General features: G+C 54.7%; 1 protein-coding gene across 2 annotated transcripts in view; it reads right to left on the reverse strand.

Annotated features, from left to right (window-relative positions):
* Positions 1–1,669: 1,669 nt before the first annotated feature.
* Positions 1,670–14,976, reverse strand: part of USH1C (USH1 protein network component harmonin) — a 48,450-nt gene continuing 35,143 nt past the window's right edge. Inside the window, exons 19-27 of one of the 2 annotated variants that reach the window (XM_065944849.1) lie at positions 14,003–14,122; positions 12,588–12,638; positions 9,842–9,883; positions 9,304–9,357; positions 8,866–8,965; positions 5,787–5,893; positions 5,701–5,703; positions 4,366–4,421; positions 2,146–3,359 (exon numbers count right to left, since the gene is read on the reverse strand). In XM_065944849.1, coding sequence (XP_065800921.1) covers positions 3,233–3,359; positions 4,366–4,421; positions 5,701–5,703; positions 5,787–5,893; positions 8,866–8,965; positions 9,304–9,357; positions 9,842–9,883; positions 12,588–12,638; positions 14,003–14,122 — 660 coding nt within the window. In that variant the 3' untranslated portion in view covers positions 2,146–3,232. The other variant, XM_065944848.1, reaches the window with a different exon arrangement.

The raw sequence follows: 14,976 nt of genomic DNA on the forward strand, positions 1-14,976 counted from the left end.
GCAGCAGTAATTGTAGGTCATACAAAGAAGTAACCATCCTTGAAGAACAGAACATTCATTGCTCTTTAACTGTGGGAAGAACTGTCCTGCTAACAGCCTAAAAACTGAGAGATACCAATGAGGGTTGCCCTGCCCCCTACAGCTCAGAGTGGAGAAAGGTATGGGCTCCCGAGACAGAGCACCTGGGTTTTGAATGCCAGCTCCATAACTTTTTGACTGTGGGACTTGGTGAAAGTCACTTCACCTCTTTCTACCTCAATCTTCTCTTAATAAGATGGGGTTGATGATGGCAGTCCCTACCTGGTGGAGTTGTTGAGGGGAGTAGATGAGCTTTCCATAGAAAGACCAGTACCTGGCAGACAGCTGATGCTAAGTGCTGCCTGTTAACATTGGGCTCCTTGGTGGGGTGAGGGGGTGCAGCATCATCTTGGTCGTTGCAGTTTGAGGTGGTAGACACAGGGTCCAGCTCAGGGATGGCACATAGGAGGTGTCAGCACATAGGAGGTGTCCCTCAAAGGAGGGAGCCCTTCCCACAGCCTTCACTTTGGAATTATCGCCAGAGCCAGGTTAGGAGCCAGATAAGAAAACATAGAATTCCTCAGCACGGTTGCTATCTCTGGGAACCAGCTGTTAGGAGGTCATCGTGGCTTTGTCTCTAATGCGATCGGAAAATCCAACAGTTTCTCCCTCTCTCCTTCTTTCTCTCTCTGCTCCTCCCATTGATCATGACTTGCTGCTCACAAGTCTGTCCTTGCCTCAGCCACCTTGTTGGGTGGTATGTGACTCTGCCCCCAGCTGACAGCTTCCCTCAAGACCGCGCATTCAGGTGAGTTGGCCCAGTCAGATTCTGCCTCTGGAATTGAGAATTGGGAAATGGTGGTGGAGCTACAGCTGAAAGGTCATCTAGAATTAGGTAGAAGATGGTGATGGCTGTGTTCAAGGTGAGCTCCGAGGATGCAGAAGAAGCTGGTAGCAGAGACAGGAAGCCTAGTCAGAGAGAGCAGCTCCTCTGAGGCACCTTAAATCAGAAACACCTTCCACTTCTCAGAAGGCCTGGGGACCCTTGGCTCCTGGTCTTGGAGCCCCATGACATGCCGACCACTCTTTTCCTTGGAGCCAGCCTGGGAGCTCATCCCTGGACCCTGAACCAGGAGGGCTTCCACACACCCCCTGCCAGCCCCTGCAAGCTATGCCCTTCTGCCTCATGTCATTGTCGCCTCCCATGAGGTTTTGCCAGATGTAATTTCATGGATGGAGTGGACCCCCTGAAGCTGCCTTGCTCACATTCTGTCTTGGTGACTTCAAGAGAAATAGCTGTGACCATGCTCTCTGTGAGAGAAACTGGGATACCTCACACCTTGAGGTGACCTTCTGGAGCTGCAGGCTTCAGCTACACTTTCTGGAATTGAGCAAAGTCCCTGCCACACAAGCTTCATTTCGTGCCATCTTTCTGCTGAGAAGACACTGAAGAGCCCAGCCTGTCTCCAGCTTCCCCAGTCCCCTGCTCCAAGTCAGCTCCTAGCCACTGGATCACATCCTTCAAGTCAGTCCCAGATCCCGGCACCCAGATCTGTTTCTCATTCTTGAATAGGAAGCAAAACTACATGAATTTTAATTTGACAGCCTTGAACCTGCTGTCCAAAGCCACACTCACTCCTATAAGCTGGAAAAGAAGTCTGCTTATTTTATTAATGAATTCAGAGTAAGGTTGTGGCATCAATCTCGGCAGCAAGGAGATCAGGAGAGAGAGGAGAGGGATGGGGGTGTGGGGGGGGGGGTGCGGAGAGAGAGAGATAGATCCAAGAGTCAGGTCCTAACAGAGTTCAAGGGAGGAGTCTCCCAGATTCACTGGGCCAGAGGGATGACAGAACAGTCTGGATCACAGTGCCTCTTCAGAATGGCTGGCTGCTCCCTCCCTCCGTGTTGGCCTTGAGAAGGTGGCCCGAGGTGCTCCTTACGCAGCCCTGCTTCAGGGTCAGAGGAAGTTTGCCATCCCTGGGGGGCGGCCGCGGGTTTCCAGGGAGCCTGCAGGCGGCTGTGTCTCAGATGGTTCAGGCATGATGATCAGGAGGGTGGAGCCACAGCTCACTGGCTTCTAGGGCTGAATTTGTTTTCTCCTCTGAACTTCAGAAGAAGGTCCTGTGGGGAAGAGGAACAACCCAGGTGGGTGCAGGCCTGCGGGCGGGCACTCAGCCGAGGGCAAGGCCAAGGGCAGGGAGCATACACTGCGCCCCCTGAGGTACCTAGCCCTGCTGGCTTCCGAACGCCCCTCTTGGTGCAGGCCCCAAGCAGCCACACCCCAGTCATAGCCACGGCACGCAGGAGCCAGGGAGGGAGCAGAAGGGACATCGGGGATGAGGTAAGAGGGGATCGGAAGGCAAAGGGGCCGAGGTCCTTTGAAAAGAGCAGAAAGCAGGTGACAGAAAACATAGAACCACTGAGGCCACCCCGCAAGTCACAGCCACAGTTGAGGTCAACTGACTTGGGAGCATGAGGCCCTAACGTTTTGAGAAACTTGTAACAGAAAAGTCAGCACGTCCAGGCTTTGGTCTGCCCCAGAAGCTGCCAGCTGTGGGCTTTAGGCCACACCAAACACCAGGTTCACGGCCACCTACCAGCTCTGTTCATGGGCACTGCCCTGACACAGGGCAGGAAATACATCCCAAAGCTGGGCTCCACAGCATCCCACAGATAGAGTCCAGAGTCAAGGGGAAGGGAAGGCGCCGAGGACAGTCTGGTCTGAGCCGGGCTCAGGCCACAACAGGTCACAACAGCACATGGACCAGTCAGATAGGCCAGCCCTGGTTCTTTGGACCAGCTTCAGTTGCTTCTAAACTAACCTGGCTCTACCCCAGCACAGTGTCCTGGTGGAGCTCCCAGAGGGTGGGCTCACAGGAAGGGGAAATCCAGGCTGTGCTTCCTTTGGGTTCTCTCAGCCCATCACGCCTGGTTTGAGGCGCTGCCTGTGCCTAGCAGAGAATGGTGCTCACGGGGGTGTGGTGGGGACCCAGGGCAGATCCCCAGGGCTGCGGTGCGTGAGGACACCCAGGTCTTAAGCATGCTACAAACTGGGCTCTGCTCGGCTTCCCTGAGCAGGAGCGCCTCTGAGTCCCACAGAATTCCAGCGTCATCACCAGCAGGCCCAGGTGGCACTTCAGGGATGGCACATCCCCTAGACACCAGTCCAAAGAACCTGCTGGCAGCAGACGGCCACGACATGCAGCCTGCCTGGCTATTCACCGTGGGGGCTGCCAGGCTCCAGTTGCAGGAGGAACCCGTGTCTAAGCACGGGAGCATGGTCTTCAAGGAGCTTTCGAACCGGTTGGGGGCTTTCGGCTGCAGAGGAGGGAAGAGAGGGGCTACATACGCAGAGCAGAGCAGGAAACACAAAACAGGGCTTGGTTATTCCAGGCAGAGCTCCTCCGGACCTCTCCCTTCACTGGGCTCCTGCTTTGGGTCCTGCCTGGACCCTGGGTTCCAGAATTAGTTGCTACAAGATCTTGATTTCTCTAAAACACACAGGACTCAGCCTCTGCTGGGAGCGGGAGCGAGCAGGCACAGAGGTGGGGGAGGTGATGTGATGAAGTGAGGATGAAGGCCAGTGACAGAGGCACACAACAGAGATGGAGAGGGAGACAGCGGCAGAGACAGAAAGACAGACACTGAGAGAAAATGGATGCAAAAGGGTGGCAAAGATGGAGAACTGGACTCAGAGCCAGAGTGGGGAGAGGCAAGTAAAGGGGGAGAAGGGGGAGAGGGATGAAGGGAAGATGGATGCAGGGGACAGCAGTGGATGGGAGAGAGATGGACAGGAAGGATGGGGGAGTGGGAGGGAGGGGGAGGAAAGACAGAATGAGACAGAGAGATATACACAGAGACTGGAATAAGACACACACAGAGAAAGACCCTGGATCAAGGAAAACCTGCAGGGTGGGGCCAAAGTCTACAGTCCTGGCTACATGAGGCAAAGTAGCTAAGGATCAGGAAGCCCTGCCAGAGAACAAAAGACACAGAAGTCTTTAAACTAGCTGGTGATGGGGCCAGAGATGAAGGGCTGCCTGGAGAATCAGAAATCTGAGGCTTTGTCCCTACTTCATTGTTTACTTGGCCTGTTTTCCACATGGAAAGAAGAATTTGGACAAGACGGACTTGGAGACAGCTCTGGCAATACTGGAGGACTGTGACTTTGTTCTAGGCTTACTCTAGACAGGGAGCTTTCTAGGATCAGTTACTACTAGATGTTGTGTGCTTGGGCTGTTCCTTCAAGCTGGAAGAGGGCTGGGGCTGGGGTGAGAGAAAGTGGCCAAGATTCTGGAGGAGGAGGAGGAAGACGACAGAGTGGGCCAGGCGCCCGCACACACTTACAGCTCATCATCATACTCCTTGGGGGGACAGACGGCGACGACAAGGTCGATCCAGTCCTGTGGGGGGAAGCTGTGTGACTCGGGCATGCTCAGTGGTCGTGGCATGTCTGCCCCTGCCACTCCGTTCCCATGCCTGGGCACCATGGTCCAGGACCAGCCAGCTGGGGTCTTCTTCCCATGGGAAGGTGGGCCCAGGTGGGGCTGGGAGGTCCTCCTGGTGGAGAGGACTCTCACAGTGCAATCCTTCAGTCTGGAGAAGCTTCCAGTCTCTGAGGTTTCAGAACCACAGAGACCAGAGTTGCCAGGTCCTTGAATGATACCAGATTCCAAATGGTGATCTGTGGACCACAGTCAGGCAAAAACCTCAGAATTACTCAGGAAATTTCTTCAAATTCTAGATTCATGGGCCTGGTCCCTAGAAATCTGAGGTTAGGTCCTGGGAAACAGCATTTTCAACAAACTCCTTAGGTCATTCTGATGCACAGCCAATTAGGGAACTTCAGGCTCTTTCTGCTCCTAACATTTAAAGTCCCTCAATGGCATCACCACCATCCCTAGCTTGTTCCTCATTGTCCATCCTTGGCTTGGGTATATCCAACACAAATTTTGTGGAATATCATTAGGCCCCTCTACCATGTAATCGTCCCTGATATTGAACTGAAATCTCTCCCCAGGACCTCCCTCCATCCAATCCAGTTCTGCCCTCAAAATCACAGAAAACACTCTGTTCCCTCTACCCTAATGCAGCACTTCAGATAATCAAAGACAGTCATCATGTTACCCGTAAGTCTTCTCTTCTCCACATCCCTTCATGTGGGTCCCAGGCCCATCTGGTCAGCATCCTCGGCACTGAACTTAATATCTCAGACTCGGCTGCCTGCATACAGTTGCACAGGTTGTGCATTGCACAACATGAGCAGGCACCATTCACATAGTAGTCTGTAGGAGAGCACGCCCTCTGATTGTGCAGTGCACAGCCTGGGAGACCTTACATGGCAGTCCTGACCCAGGTGGGTATCTAATGAGCCAGAGCAGACTACCACCAGCCCCTCCTTCGTTCTGGGCCCTCCACTTCTGTTAATGCTTTCTACTAGCCCCAAGCACTCTTTTGATTCCTGTTTGGCATGTACTTAGTGAAGACTTTTAAGTCTTTTTCTTGGGTGGGTTGCCACATCTGGTCTTATGAAGTCTATTTATGACACTAGGTTTTTGTGCTCAAGGTCAGAAACTGACTTTCTGAATTCTGTTTTGTCAGATTAAGACCACTGGCCAGATAGGATATGTGGGTGTCACCCAAGAGTTACCTGGACCTTGGATATCTGCCCTGGGATGTGACACCCTGACAGTAAGGTCTGGCTGAAGAGGCCAGGGTTTGAGGCAGGCAGACAAGGGAGGGAGAAGAGAGGGAATTTTTGTTCTTACCCCTTGATTCCAGGCCTTCTGCAAGGCGGCCTCAGCCTCAGCCAAGGTGTAGTCTGTCACGATCTTGCCATTGATGGCCATGATCTCATCCCCTTTCACAATGCCACCTGCAGGAAAGGAAGGCTGACACACAACTGGGCTGTACGTGGAAAACAGGGTGTCACTGTAGGGCCGCAGAAGGGGCCTGACTCTTGGGTTCAGAAAGCTCGTATAGGTTCAGAGAGCACGAGGGGAAACAAGTGACTAGGTTACTCAAGGGCAGCACTTCCTACCCACCCCTTCACATGCCCTCCCCCCAGCTCAGCAGAATCGGGACACCAGTGATGAACTACTGCCAACCCGGCTTTGTCCCTGTGACTGCAGAGGAAGGCTGACCTGCATTTCCGGTGAGGTTAACCAGAAACACAAGCTACTTCTGTGAGCCCTCCCTCTGTGCATCAGCCGTTCTGGTTAGTTTTAGTTCCCTGAGCCTGAGCTCTTTCTTGCCTCAGAGCCTTCACACGATGTTTCGCCTGGAGCACTTGCCCTCTCTCTTTCCTCATTTGTTCCAAGTCTGAGATAAAACTCTTGAGAGGTCTTCTCTGACTCACTCCCCACACTCAATCTCAAGTGGATCTTTCCTATTATTCTCTCATAACATAGTATTCTCCTGGTTTCTCCTGTACAGCATTTTCACGATCTGTAATCATATATCTATTTGTTGACTGGGGGTCCCTCCTATCAGACTGTCAGCTCCATAAGGGCAGGGATTGTATTTTTGACTCACCACTACATATCCAGTGCTTAATGAAATACCTAATACAAAATAGGAATTCAACAGATAGTTCTTGAATGAATGAGTGTGATTGAAGGTGTTTCTGGATAAGCAGACCCATGATCTGATAAGTTGGAGAAAAGCTGAAGTTAAAAACTAAATAGAAGCGCTCACTGCAGGACTTGTCGGAGCCTTGAATAAACTAATAGAGCATGTTTGAGTATACTAAAATGCACTGTGCCTCTCCAAGAAGTTGATTGTGCGTGGTTTCCCCACACACCTTCAACGTCAGAACCTCTCCTTATTTTTCTGAGGACGTTCTCCCAGTCCTGGTGTCCACAGAACATTCTGTGTTATGTTGACACAGTTTACCCAGGAGCCTCGTGGGCACGAAGGCCTACCAGCCTGTGGCGTGTGCTACTGAAGATGGCGGCTGTGTTGGCTTAAAACACACACGCTCCTGGGGGAACTTTCACCAGCTGCTTTATGTCCAAGCAGTGTGGGACCAAACTGTAGGCAGCAGCTTCTTCTGGGCAGTGGGCCTGGGGAAAGGCAGCTCTCACATTTTCATTTTGTACAAACCCAAGATGGAGCCTCAGGGCCAAGAAGACAGTGCTCGGGCCGGGGCTTCGTAAGAAGGGAAGGGCCCAGGAAGTCACCCGGCCATCCTGGTGCTCTTTCCCTGATAGATACGGCAGACAGGTGGGGCCAAGCATCGACCCTTCCCTCAGCTGGTGCAGGAAAGGAAGGCAGAGGAGGAGGCTGTGAGCCAGGTGGGCAGAGGTGGGCCACGGCAGCTGCCTGCTTGACCAGGAACCCCTCCTACAGCAGAAATGAAGGCTCAGAGTGTGACTGTAGGAACGAGGTCATGAAGGCCATGGGAGGCCGAGCTGGGCTCACCCAGGTAACTCACAGAAGCCTGGCTGCCACCGTGGTCAGGTCACCTTGCCGTCACTCCGCCTCCTTCCTCAGGCCTGCACCACCCTCTGTTCTCACCTCAGCTTGTGGGAGAGACTCCAGCCTAGCACTGTCGAGAAGGCATCTGACCCCGGGATTCCCTGCAAGGGTGTGTGGTGTGTTCATCGCTCAGTCATGTCCGACTCTTTGCGACTCCGTGGACTGTAGCCCACTGGGCTCCTCTGTCCATGGATTTCCCAGGCAAGAACACTGGAGTAGGTTGCCATGCCCTCCTCCAGAGGATCTTCTCTACCCAGGGATCAAACCTGTGTCTCCTGCATCGCAGGCAAATTCTTTACCATCTGAGCCACCAGGGAAGCCCTCTTTGGCCTGCTAAGGGACTCCTCCTTCAAGGGCATCTATCCCTCCACAAGGAGTCAAGAGTACAGAAAAGCTGCCTGGACTGGAAGAAGAATTCATTAGTGGTGGCGTTTGGGACACGGACACGTGAATGGGTTGATCGTTTGAAGCATGAGTCTGTGCTGGGTCCACAGAGGCTTCACTCATTAGCAGGGGCTGTTTTTTGTTGGTAAGGGGATCAAGGCAAAGCAAGAAGATCTGCTGCAGAAGGTCCCAAGCAGGGGTGGCGCTTATGCTGGCCAGTAAAACAAAGGACCAAACTGTTGTGTCCAAGTGCTGCCTCCACTGCTACTGGCTGCGGGCCCTGAACCCTTCCCGTGCCTCAGTTTCCTGAGATGTGAAATGAGAGTGATAACCATATCTACTCTCAGGGTTGTATGTGGATTAAATAGGGTAATGCACATGAAATACTTAGACACAGGCTATGTGCAGGTATAGAATAACATCTGGCGCAAGGTTAGCTCTGGACAGACGTTGGCTCTTATTGTTAAAAGCACGGGTAAAGTTTCAGTGGTTTCTCTCTTGCCTTTATTTGTGCAGTCCTCTCTGCCTGGAAAGCTCCTTCTCTGCTTCTCAAGGCAAGCATTGACTTACGTTTAAAGGCTCAGCTCAGGTATCACCGTCGCAGGGAGCCCTCCAGGCTGCCCCCTTTCCCTCAGTGGGTCAGGCCCTCAGGCTTCCCACAGCTTCCCTCCACCCTCTTAGTCCTCGGCCAGCCCGTAGCACACCACACTGTTACGGTCAGCATTTGGTGATTCTGAGGATGTTTCCACCCCTAGACACGGAGCCCCTGGAGGGCAGAGTGGTGTCTGAGTAGCTCTGTGCCCGCAGATCCCGACACCATCATGTGCCTGCGGGGAACGTGTGGGACTGGTGGACAGATCCAGCGGGGACAGCATTCCTGAGAGCTGTCAGCCCGCTCCCAGCAGGCTGCTGGTTGTTCTCCTGGAGGAGCCGGTATAACCATCACACCATCCCCAAACCTGAGCACGGCTGGTCCCCACTCACCATGCCGCTCAGCAGCTCCACCCTCGTAAACGGCAGAGACAACCACCTTCCCGATCGGGGAGTCCACACCGCCTTCCAGGGCCAGGTCTAAAGCTCCCTCCTGATGAGAGGGAAACAGGCCTTTGGAGCCAAGCAGACAACAGACTGCGGGCACCTGGGCACCCAGGACCCTCTTGTCGGGGCCACAGAGAGGGCGGGAGAAGCCATGGGGGCAATGATGGGCAGTGCCATCAGCAAGAAAATGGGACATGGGCACCAAGTGGGGCCTGGGCATGTGGTCCCGCCAGAGGAAGGGGTGTCCCCAGGGGGGTGGAGGAGAGTGGGGATCTGAGAGGCCACCCAGGAGTCACTTTGAGAGTAGGAGAAACAAGGGACCAACACAGGAGGGGGCAGGGACAGAGAAGCGTGGTCCCCGCCCAACCTCCGTGTGCCCCGTACCTTCTTAACGCGCAGGAGCCGGACGTCCTTCCCCATGATCTGCTCCGGGGTGAACTAGAGGAAGAAGACAGGGGTGACGGATGCAGGTGGGGGCAGGGGTGGGAGGGAAAGCCAGGCATCTGTGGGACTTTGGGCCCTGGAGGCCCTGGAGAAGGGATGGACAAGGGGACCCTGCCTGCCCCATTCCCATCAGTCATCAGTTGGGGGCCCCATGGACGCCCATACACAGAGATGGTTTGTCCCTGGGATTATTGCGAGGACTGGGTGATAGCAGGCCTGGTATCACCAGCACAGTGCCTGGTACGTAGTTAGTGCTCAGCAAGTGCAACTATTGTTATAAAGCACATGCACACACAGTTCACAGCGGAATGCTGTTGGAGAGAAGCCTTCACAGGCAAGAGCCTCCTTGGGGCTCTTCACAGCCCCTAACTCATCCCCAGGACCCTCAGAGCCCAGAAGGCATCACCACCAAATAGACCATAACCCCCCGCCCCCTGCTCCTGGGCTTACTCCCCAGGGGAGGAGAGTCATTTCTCACCATGGAGTAGGGGTCGAAGCCTTCCTCATATTTCCGGAAATCCTGGAAGCAAAGAGAGAGTGTTAGGGCTTCGGGCTCCTCCAGGGGCACTGCAAGAAACACACCTAGGGCGAAGGAAGACAGGGAATGGCGGGGAGGCAGGGAGAGAGTGGCGGGGTGAGGAGGCCGCTGTGGCCAGCATGGGGGATGCGGGGAGGAGGCTGGTGGCTCCAACAGCCAGCGCATCTATGTCTGGGAGAAGCAGGAAGCTTGGGAAGCATCTGAAGGACCCCAGCCCTGTTCCAGAGAGGTGGGCATCTGTGACTGGCAGGGGCACCTGCTGACGTTGAGGGCAGCCTTCCTGAAGGTCTCCTTGCCCACAGCTTTAGGTCTTTCAGGCCCTTTCTCAGTCCCTCCAAGCACACCTGAAGCCAGGTCCAGGTTCTGGGGGTGAAGCCCAGCTTTTCTCCACCCACTGCTCTGACCCCCAAAGAAGGACGATATGGCTTAGGGGCCTTCCTGTGGAAACCAGCTACAGCATGATGGGTGTGGGGAAGGGACGTCAGGCGCCCAGAGGAAAAGGGGGTGTCTGTGCTTGCGCAGTGCCTGGTACCATTCTTCATGTCATGCTTATGTAGAAGGCAAGGCTCCCCCAGAACTCTAGCCAAGGGAGGAGGCGGGGGACCCTCAGCTCAGAGGACCTGGCTTAGTGGGGGCTGTGGGGGCAATCGCCCCAAGAAGTAGAAACAAAGTCCTGAGAAGGGAGAAGGGAGGGCAGAGTCAGAAAGCACAGTCTTTCCAGGAGTCACGCGCAGAGAGCGGGAGCCCGGGGTCCACAGACTGAGGGGCTGGGCACCCCAAGCCTGGGGGCAGCAAAGCCTCAGTCAGTCGCCGTGGCAAGGTGGGTGCAAAGGAGAAGCCCTGTGACAGACACCCATACACGCTTTGTTGAGTGGGGCCACCCCCCAGCACACAGTCACCTGGGCCATAACGTGTCCCCTGGGGCCTGTGGTTGGCATCATGGGTGGCCACAGCCCCCTCTATGCCCAGCAGGGAACCACCAATCTCAGGGCACAAGACAGGGACCAGAGAGCAGCAGACAGATCCCTGGGCATCTGCCTCCCCTGCCTCCTCATGAGCCTTCATCACTCAGGCTCACCCCAAATAGCCTGGGGGTCTCCAGCCCGGCCCAGCTCTGAAGCCGCTCCCAGGCTGGCGTGTGGGTGTCAGGGCAGCAGACAGAGGAAGGGGTGCAGCAAATCCATGGGCAAGAAGGGTAATGGCAGGACGTGGAGTCAATTCTCTTCTACCAAGAGGTCTCCGCCTACCCATGGCTGTTTCTTCTGGAAAATTGGCCATGGGTCTCCCTCTTTCCTTCCCTCTGAGAATCTGCTCTCAGTCACAGGCCAGATGGCAAGGACTTGTGCCTTGTGTGAATTCAGATGAGAGATCTATAAGCCTCTAGCGCCAGTCAGTCCTTGAAGAGGGAGTTAGCCCTTCCTCCAACAGTTTGCGACCCTGGGACCCAGAGAGGTGATATTCACGGCCAAGAGGGCGGTAGAGGATTTAGGAGCCTGACTATGGAACCTGACCTCCTAGGTCATATTCAAATATGGGGTCTGACACTGGCTGTGCCATCAAGGGCATGATTCCCAATCTTTCTGCACCTACCAAATGGGGATGATATAAGCGCTTACTTCCTAGGTTCTGGTAAAGATTAAAAGAGTTAAAATACATAAGGTATTTACAAACAGTGCTTGGCACAGCACACCTTGGGTACCTGTCACAGCCCAGTGGGTACCTGTCAGTGCCCGGCCTCCTTAGAATGCCCCCGTCTCACTGTACAGTTGATACCTCCTGTTTCCTCCCTGCCCGCAGTCTGTTTCAGCCTGTAGTCAGATATTAGGCTATTGGTGAGCATGTCGGTGGGCTTCCCGAGTGGCTCAGTGGTAAAGAATTTGCCTGTCAATGCAGGAGACCCAGAAGACATGGGTTCAACCCCTGGGTCGGGAAGATCCCCTGGAGGAGGAAATGGCAACCCATTTCAATATTCTCACCTGGAGAATCCCATGGACAGAGCCTGGCAGGCTACTATAGTCCATGGGGTGGCAAAGAGTTGGACATGACTGAGCACGCACACACGACAATGTTGGTTGCAAGATCTCCATCTTGGGCTGTTTCATCGGCAAGGAGACGGCCAAACCAATGGCTGGCTCTGAGGATGTAAGCCCCAGGAGGTGGGAGGATAAATGGTTGCCTGCCTGAACCCACTCAGGGACCAGCAAGGTCTTCTGCGGGCCCCGTGCACAGGAGTGCCCCCTGCAGATAGAGGTCCTTGGTCCCCACTTTGTGCCTGATGTTGGTTTAGGGCCAAGTGGGGTTTGTTGAAGCTGTGACCTGCCTTTAGAAGGAAAGGAGGGGCAGGGGCAGGGAAACGCCTCCGGCAGCCCTTTCTCTCTAAGGCTGGAGCAAGCAGACATCTTGGCCTCTGCGACACTCTGAGCCTTCCCTCTTCCTGCTCCTCTATGAACCAACGGCAGCAAAAAAGGCGAGTCCCCAGGGACCTGCAGCTTGCTCAGCTTGGGCGTGGGGTCTCAGCACCCCAGGGCCCACCTTATATGAGAATCCCCCCAGCCCAGAGCCACAGGCTGCCAGCAGATGGTGCCTGGGGCCGCCTCGGAGCTGACAGGCACCCCCAGAGAGGTCACAGTGGGAGGGGCAGAAGGAGGTGCAAAGAACCACAGACACGCGACGGGGATCCTTTTACTTGTCGGAACGCTGTCTGATAAACCACCATCCTCTTCAACATCTCCTGTGGCTGCCAGGAAAAAAAAAACAAAAACTATGCTGGACTCTACCAATAGGTCTCGTCTGCCCCCTGGTGCCAGGCCTTGGGCCTGCCAGCCTGGGGCTGCCTGGCCAACATCCCTCCCCAGAAAGACGCAGCCTGATTTATGGTGGAGGGGGCCCTCAACACTCCCAGACACAGCAGCTACCAGTCCCAGGCAAGCAGACACCACCCCTTGTCATCAGCCTGAAACGCAATGCGGAGGTATCCACAGCCTGTCATGGGAGAGTGAACTTTCACTCTTTGGGGAGCTGAGGGGACAGCTAAAACTCAAAATAAGTATCAAAGCGGCTCCACCCTGACATTTGGATAGGCTCTCCTTGAGAGGGGAATATAAACTCTAGCACGGCTCTTCCCACCGTGGGTGGGAGGCCTGTCAGTGGCCAGCACCCCTGGAGGGGGTGCACCTGAGTCCAAACTGGCTCAGTCATAGGTGATGGGGGGTCGGTAGACTGTCCCCCTCCACCCCAGGCCCACACCCCACACTCCAGCCCCAGCGAGGAGTGAGATGTGAAATGGAGAAGGGAAATGGGCCAGCTTTGCTCACTGCCCCATCTGAGGGTGACCCACCACAGGCCTTAGGGGCTCAGGCCAGAGCAACTGGAATCACTGTTGGTTTTGGCAAAATGGCAAGGAGATAAGAACTTGGGCTTTGGAATCTGAAAGACTGGAGTAAATAGTCAGACTTGGCTCTGCCTTGGTTAACCTACTTAACCTCTCTAAGCTTCAGTTTCTTCAAAGGAGAACAGCGGTAGCAAAGGAACCATCTCACTGGATTATTATGAGGATTAAATGGGGCCTTACAGAGCCTGGGACTTCCCTGGTGGCTCAGATGGTAAAGCGTCTGTTTACAATGAGGGAGACCTGGGTTCGATCCCTGGGTCGGGAAGATTCCCTGGAGAAGGAAATGGCAACCCACTCCAGTACTCTTGCCTAGAAAATCCCATGGACGGAGGAGCCTGGTATCCATGGGGTCGCAAAGAGTCGGACAGGACTGAACGACTTCACTTTTACTTTACAGAGCCTGACACATGGAGGCTGATAATAATCAGTGCTGCTATTATTCTTACTTTGAGATGGCGCTCTAGGCCATTTGATCAAGCGAGGAACAGGAATTTCACTGGTTGTGGCAACACTCACCTATACCCACATGGATTCACTGCCTGGCTAATGAGAAGGTTATTAGCCTTACAAAGAGTTATTACAGAGTTATTACAAACTCTGATGTGAGTTTGAATCCCACCTCACTTTTCCTCTAGAGGAAGCAGCAGCCAGAGGAGACAGCCCATGTCCACTCCTCTGAAGCGGCCTTACAGGGAACTCGAGGGACTTACCAGGACCTCAGATTTCACAGGTGGCCTGTAGACATAGTTGGACTCCTGGTGGACCATGACCGGCTTGGAGATGGTGGACACGCCAGGGCCTCGTGGAGGCTGTGGGCTTGGGCAGAATGTCTACAGGGGTTAGTTTAACGAGAGGCCCATGTGAGGTCATGAGATGGGTGGCCCAGGCCAACCACGGCACTTTGACACACAGGCAAATTCACACCATGCACTGAGCCAGCTCGGTCCGTCCGCCCTGCGGGATGTCCTAGGTGTGTGGCCTTCAGCAGAGGGACAAGAAGTCCATTGGCCACAGTGTGGCCTGGGGCCACAGAAACATTTGGGTGGTTCTGAGGAATCAGGGACTTGAGCCGGAGCCTGTTGTGGGGGTGCCAGCAGGCACTGCCACTCAGAGGAAACTCTCAAGGCTCCCCCTCAGTGGCCACGGGTGCCATCCATCCTCTTCTCTTTCTAAGGAGGCAGCTGCAGTTCCAGGACTGCACATGCAGCATCTGCTGCTCCTGCTGGGTGGGCACAGAGTCCCTGGAGGCAGGGGGGTGGGAGGGCAGACCAGTAAGCACAGCGTCAGGAGAGCTGATGCAACATGTCTGCTTGGCTCTGACCCACTTGATCATCTTGGGCAAGACAAATCGGGTCACAGCCCTGCCCTGAACCCTTCATGGGTCCCTATTGACTACCAAGCTCCTTGGCTCAGCCCCCAGGGGCTTGTCTACCTTCCTTGGCAGTCTCATCCTCACTCCTTGCCCTCCTCACACTGCCTAGATTGAGCCTCCAAACTGCTCAGCTCTCTTGCCTTGAGGGTTTTGCACATGCTCTTCCCTCCTGCTTTACCTGCCCAGATGTTGGCTTGGGTGCCACCACCTTTGGGGACCATTCCTTGAGTTTTTCCTCCCCACCCCCTCCTGCAGTTCCTTCATCTGCCCTGGTGTGCGGGAGTTTCCTGCTGACTTGGCTGTCCTTCCACC

This window comes from Muntiacus reevesi, chromosome 9 (genome assembly GCF_963930625.1).
Source record: "Muntiacus reevesi chromosome 9, mMunRee1.1, whole genome shotgun sequence".
NCBI lineage: Eukaryota > Metazoa > Chordata > Mammalia > Artiodactyla > Cervidae > Muntiacus > Muntiacus reevesi.